The following is a 7,014-nucleotide window of genomic DNA, read 5'->3' on the forward strand; positions in this document are numbered from 1 at the left end:
CCATGACGTACCCAGTGTGTGTAGAGCTCGCTGCAGAGCGTGAGCTTCGGACGTTGCTTGGCGATGCAGTCACCCAGCGGGTTACGGATCCACTTCTTCTCTGCAGACGCATCCGTGCCGCTCTTGGCTTGTAGTAGAGCTGCAATGGAGCCCACACGCGTGTTCATACCAGTCTCCACTACAATACCACGAGCGTTGCCGGCGGTGATCGTCGTGGACGAGAAGACCATGTTACTCGCTGTCAACTTGGCAGGTTTGCCGGCTCCAGCGGGGTGGATCGGAGCGTTGTATTTCTTGGGAACATCCTCCGATTCGCCCGTCAGCAGCATCTCGTTACACTTGAGATCGACACTTGTGAACAGCCGAATGTCAGCAGGCACAACGTCGCCTGTGACGAGGATCACGATGTCTCCAGGCACCAGCTGCTTGCTGTCTACCACTTGTTGCATCCCGTCACGGATGACAAGCGACTGCAGACGAGTGAAGATGCAAAGATCTCTCGACATCCAACTGCAGCCGAAAGCTCGAGCGCACTTTCAACACTCTTTCCCCGCAAAGTTACCCCTAAGGACGAGACTTGTTTGTTCAGCTTCTCCTGAGTTTCATGGTCTCGGAGATGGGTGCATTCGCGCTTCAGGGACGATGTAGCAGACCTCTCGTCAGCATGAAAGGCAATTCTGGTTCTTTTGTGCAATTTCTATAATCACATTTTGTGGACCACATCGTTGAGAAGTCATTTTCCCAGATTATGTGGACCACAGAACGAAGAGTCGCATCTCCCGTGAGTTATCAGAAAAAGGAGCGGCAACCCATTTGTGACAACGATTATGCAGCGCACCGCCTTACCACCGCGAGCATACCGTCATCTACTGCAGCAACAGCAGACAGCCGGCGAAGAGCGATTGAAGTGCTCAACACTTCTGGTAACACGACCACCGCCGTAAAACTCGTAGCGTGCAGCCTGCTACCTGTCGTTGTACAGACGCAATAGTTGAGCGTCAGCGACGCAAACTTGTGTATCTAGACTCCACGACACAACGCGCACGCGGATTACGGCATTCCGTCGTGGTGCCATACGTGTATCACACGAACGCCGCACTTCAGCAAGCTGCTGTATCTTGTCCTCTGCAAAGTGCAAGGCTGCCTACACATGCGCGAGACGGTGAGAGTGTGACACTAACGTGACACAAGCATGGCGATGCGCGGTGTCTGTTTTGTATGTGGACGACCATCTCCTCTCGAAAGCCCATACTCCGCAACAATGACTCACCAACACACGTCGTTCTCACAGTAGCGGCAGCAACGCCGACCAGTGTATCTCGTTACAAATGGTAGTGCTTGGTGGCAACAGAATCGCCGCCATCGACGTGGGCAGTATTGCGCGACCAGCAGAATATGCATGGCACCGGCAAGCTGTCGGCGACAGTACCGACGACGTGAAGCTGCTAGTTTGTCGAAAACAGCGACGCCTTGGAGTAGAACGCTGGTGCCGACAACACTGGCGACAATAACTTGAACGTGACAGCATTGGTCCTGGCAACGCCGGCAGCTTGGGAGAGCGACATCGGGGCTGGACTTGAAAGCGACCGCATTACTCGTAGCAACGCCGACGGCATAGAGCTGGTAGCGTTGACACCGATAACACAGACAACATGAAAGTGGAAGATTTAGTGACGGCAACACCAACGACTTGAGAGTGGAAGTACTAGTGCCGGTAGAGCCGATGACGTGGTAGAGATGGCGCCAGCAGCGATAGCATGAAATTGGCAGCGCTGGCACCGACAACATCAATCGCTTGGGGGTGGCATTGGGGTCTGTGTCACCGACGACGTGAGCTTGGTACCGTTGATACCGACAGCACCAACAGCCTGGGCGTGGTAGCATAGGTGGCGGCAACGGCAAAGACTTTGAAGCGGCAGCAATGACATCAACAGCCAGGAACTGCGGTAATGTTTGCGTACACTCTGGATGGCACTTGGGAAAATGACCGTCCTCGGCTTGGGTCGACACTGATAGAAGGTGTACGAGTCACAACACAGCACCGCCAACACATAATCAGTGGCAGGGATCACATCATCAGTGGCAGGAACTAGTGTGATCTTGAGCAAAGCCTGCAGCTTGGTCGCTACCGCAATCACTGCTGTAGACGCAATTGCAACCGCGAACAGCCCCCACGCTAGCCTGCACATTCATAAGGTGGCTTCCAGATGAGGTCGAGGACGAGCATATATGTGGAGGCTCACACAGCTTCCACTCCTTTGAATGGCTTCTCAATGGACCTCATGGTGCCAGAAACGGTGGCTTGATCCATGTTGAGGGCTTGTTGCATCCAGGCATCTTGATCAGACTAGCGACAGCTGACGTGGCAGCTCTGGCATGGTAGACGCATTGGCGTCGTGGACTGGAGCCTTGACAGCAACTTGGCCTAGCTCTAGTTGATACACAACTTGAGCGAGCTTGATCCGTGCTCCTGGTTTCAGGAGTCAACCGAGGGAGACTTGAGTGTCGTGTAGCGCTTCGTGCAGGATCTTGACACAAAACACGCTTGGGGGCGGACTTCGGCTGTGTTGGGGCTAGTCCCAATCTTCAGCCCACAGCTGGGTGGACGAATGGACGACTGCCAATGCTGAAGTCGGTGTATGTAAATTGTGTGAGCTTCGACGCACAGAAGTAGGCGAGACTACCGAGGTGTCAATCTCACAAGATCGAGATATGACTACATGGGCGCCAAATCTCAAGCACGGTAGTGGTAGCATTTCAATGCGCTTGTTGTCTCCGAGGCAGATTCGCGAATGAGGCCGAATAATTAAACGGCGGATGAAGGCGAATGGACGGTGACCAACCACTTATCCACCACCGCTCTGCAGCCACCCCATCCGGGTTTCGTGCATGTCCGGGGCCGTTGTCAGCTACGCGCTCGTCGATCGTACTCACTTTGACGGATTCACACAATGTCTTTTCGTATGAAGTTTGAAGTTTTACCTTTCGCAGTATATTTTGATAGTAATGACTTGCCATAGTAAACGCAAGCATTACCACCATTATTCACTATATGAGGTCCAGCCGATCCCTCTTTTATCTTGGTCTACATTTTTCTTGCTGCTGATCCGTATACTGCCAGTTTGTATTCTCGAAAGAACCCGTCGCAGCGCAATCAGCAAACCCGGCCCAAATTGAGCCCTCCGCCCTCCCATAAGTGATAAAGCCCAGTCCGTAACCTCCGCCCTCGCATAAGTGATAAAGCCCAAATCAGCTATTCAGACTCAGATCCAGCCTGAGCATTTTACATGTAACATTGTAGCATTTTTGTAGCCACAGCAATATCGTGAGTACAGTCTCCTAGACGGCAGAGATTTGTACTTCAGCATCTAGGACGCCTACAATATCTCCATTTAACTGTGTTTCAATAAGCATTCATCAATGAGCATTCATGTTGATAAATTCATTAACCGCAAAGCTAACTACACTCGGTCTCTGCTCTTGGGGCTCGAGAACGAACTCACGCGGCAGTTTTTCCTAGTCTTAGCTGCCTTAACGCACGTCGATCCATACGCAATACACACTTTCGTCACCTTCGCTCCCAAGGTGACATTGTCGCCTTTTACTCACGCTTGAGTCCACGATGAGCTCCACCCGCTTCAAGCCTCTCAACATGATGGCGCACATGCCGGATCTCGAGCAAAATCTCCTCGAACCCGCTCTTCATGTGGTCCCAGCGAGCCTGCGCCCGGTCCTTCCGTCGCAAATAGGCCTTCAGGATCTCACCCCAGAACGCGTTGTTGACTGCAACAGCTCCGACCACAAGCCACTGATACCACGGAATGTACTCGAATCCAAAGATGTCGTCCATGATAACAGGGACGTTGCTCACGAGCACCGTCAAAATCACCGACATACACGCCGCCAACTGCATGTAGCCATTCGACAACATCCGTGCGAACACAGGCTCCGTGAAGTGACGCACCGTGTAGGCTCGCAGCACCTCCGTGAAGGCCAAACCCAAGAACACCATCGTCTGAGCTCGTCCCAGACCCGCTGGGACGCAGTCGTAGTCGCCTCCTTCACAGTAAACAGTCGAGTTCTCATACGACGTCATACCGGCCACTTCCTCGCCGAAAATGTACGAGCCGTCCGAGTACTGAGCAGCACAGTTGCCGTACACTTTCCAGCCATCGTCGATGCCTTCCCATCGACGACACGTCACGTCCGTGAAGTCCGTCCCATCTGGACCGCCGCCAGTATTGTAGATGTCGTCCGTCAGCAACACGCCGAAGTTCCAGTACAGTCCCAAGAGAAAAGTGGTCATAGCTCCAGCGAGAAGCAGGAACGCGTTGAAGAGCACGAGCAGCCACAGTCGACCGTGGATCAGCGAAGTCTGCTTGTGACGTGGTTTGTCTGCCATGATGTGTGGGTCGCCCTTCTCCAAGCTTAGAGCGACAGCAGGCATACCGTCCGTGAACAGGTTGAGCAGCAGAATGTGCAGCGCCTCGAGAGGAAGCGGGAACCCGCCAGCCACCGAGATGAAGATCAGGATGATCTCTCCGATGTTCGTGGATAGCAAAAACATGACAAACTTCTGGATGTTGGCGTAGATGACGCGGCCCTTCTCCACAGCCGTGACGATACTGCAGAAGTTGTCGTCCATCAAGATCATGTCGGACGCTCCCTTGGCCACTTCCGTGCCTGAAATCCCCATGGCCACACCGATATCCGCCTCCTTCAACGCCGGTGCGTCGTTGACACCATCTCCAGTCATAGCAGCGATGAGTCCTTGACGTTGAAGAGATTTCACGATCTCGATCTTGTCTTCGGGCTTGGCACGAGCGAACACCAACGTGCGTGACGTGATCTCGTCGATGTCAGCAGAGGGTCAAGTACACGTCTCCATTCAGACGAAGCTGCGTGCAGTCTGTCGCTGGAGCCTCCGGGTCCCGCGCACACTTATAGCAAATCAATGTTCTTGGCGATGGCAACAGCCGTAGCGAGGTAGTCGCCAGTGATCATCACCGTACGGGATGGAAGCAGCTCGTGCAGTGGCAATGGCATCGCGCACGCCGTCACGTTCCGGGTCGATAGACGCCACCAGTCCGAGGAACACTAACGGCTTGGACAAGGCTTCAAACTTCTCGTCCACATCGTCGCAGTCTTCCCCGAACGGCAATTCGTGCATCGGCTGGATAGCCACAGCAAGAACACGCAGCGCCTGCGACGATAGCGCGTCCACCGCCTCGAGAATCTCCTGACGCTGCACGTTGTTCAACGTCTCGAACGTGCCATCCTTCCGGCCGTACTGGGTGCAGTTGCGTAGAATGTAGTTCGGTGCGCCCTTCACGTTAGCCACCAGCTTGGGCGGCTGGTCACCTGGAAGCGCCAACGTATCGAACATCGCCATGCCATTCACCACAGGTAGGGCGTTCACTGTGACCATCATCTTACGTGATGAGCTGAACGGTACTTCCACTAGCCGAGGGTAGTCTTCCAGCAGACTATCTTCCCAGATGCCTGCCTTAGCGGCTGCAACGACCAAAGGCGCCTCGGACGAGTTGCCAAACGGAAGCCAACGTGGAGTCTCGCCGTCGTCCCCTTCCACTTGCTTGAGTTGCGTGTTACTGCACAGCACCGAGGCCATCAAAGTCGCGCGAACTTGCACATTGCCGGCCTCCGGTTCGCCTTGACTGCTACCGTCCGAAGCGAGGATAGAGCCTTCAGGTGTGAACCCCTTGCCCAGTGATTGAATACTCGCGGAAATCGCCCCAGAGCTTCACTGCAGTCATCTTGCCTTCCGTCAATGTACCCGTCTTGTCGGTACAGATGACTGACGCTTCGCCTAGCGTCTCCACTGACGCGAGTTTACGTACAAGCACATTCTTCTTGACCATCTCGGCCGTACCGGACGACAGACAGATAGTCACGACCATCGGTAGACCCTCGGGAACAGCACTCACGGCCACAGACACAGCAGCCATAATCATAGTCAAGTACGTGGGTCTGTCCGGGTGACGAGGATCTTCATTGCCGCGGATCATACCGACGATAAACACGAGGATGGCCACACCCACCGCGATGAGGCCCATGACGTACCCAGTGTGGTGTAGAGCTCGCTGCAGAGGCGTGAGCTTCGAACGGTGCTTGGCGATGCAGTCACCAAGCGGGTTACGGATCCACTTCTTCTCTGCAGACGCATCCGTGCCGCTCTTGGCTTGTAGTAGAGCTGCAATGGAGCCCACACGCGTGTTCATACCAGTCTCCACTACAATACCACGAGCGTTGCCGGCGGTGATCGTCGTGGACGAGAAGACCATGTTACTCGCTGTCAACTTGGCAGGTTTGCCGGCTCCAGCGGGGTGGATCGGAGCGTTGTATTTCTTGGGGACATCCTCCGATTCGCCCGTCAGCAGCATCTCGTTACACTTGAGATCGACACTAGTGAACAGCCGAATGTCAGCAGGCACAACGTCGCCTGTGACGAGGATCACGATGTCTCCAGGCACCAGCTGCTTGCTGTCCACCACTTGTTGCATCCCGTCACGGATGACAAGCGACTGCAGACGAGTGAAGATGCAAAGATCTCTCGACATCCAACTGCAGCCGAAAGCTCGAGCGCACTTTCAACACTCTTTCCCCGCAAAGTTACCCCTAAGGACGAGACTTGTTTGTTCAGCTTCTCCTGAGTTTCATGGTCTCGGAGATGGGTGCATTCGCGCTTCAGGGACGATGTAGCAGACCTCTCGTCAGCATGAAAGGCAATTCTGGTTCTTTTGTGCAGTTTCTATAATCACATTTTGTGGACCACATCGTTGAGAAGTCATTTTCCCAGATTATGTGGACCACAGAACGAAGAGTCGCATCTCCCGTGAGTTATCAGAAAAAGGAGCGGCAACAGCGCTTGAGCCATTTGTGACGACGATTATGCAGCGCACCGCCTTACCACCGCGAGCATACCGTCATCTACTGCAGCAACAGCAGACAGCCGGCGAAGAGCGATTGAAGTGCTCAACACTTCTGGTAACACGA

At 54.1% G+C, this 7,014-nt stretch overlaps 1 protein-coding gene across 1 annotated transcript; it reads right to left on the reverse strand.

The window, feature by feature from the left end:
• Window positions 1–3,339: 3,339 nt before the first annotated feature.
• On the reverse strand, window positions 3,340–6,578 carry PITG_02352 (P-type ATPase (P-ATPase) Superfamily; the record flags this gene model as incomplete). Its single annotated transcript, XM_002907244.1, has 4 exons — window positions 3,340–3,377; window positions 3,610–4,806; window positions 5,008–5,719; window positions 5,859–6,578. 4 exons carry the CDS (start codon window positions 6,576–6,578, stop codon window positions 3,340–3,342), a joined length of 2,667 nt encoding a protein of 888 aa, XP_002907290.1.
• Between the last annotated feature and the right edge of the window lie 436 nt (window positions 6,579–7,014).

The sequence above is a fragment of the Phytophthora infestans genome, genomic scaffold, assembly GCF_000142945.1.
Source record: "Phytophthora infestans T30-4 supercont1.3 genomic scaffold, whole genome shotgun sequence".
Taxonomy (NCBI): Eukaryota; Oomycota; class Peronosporomycetes; order Peronosporales; family Peronosporaceae; genus Phytophthora; species Phytophthora infestans.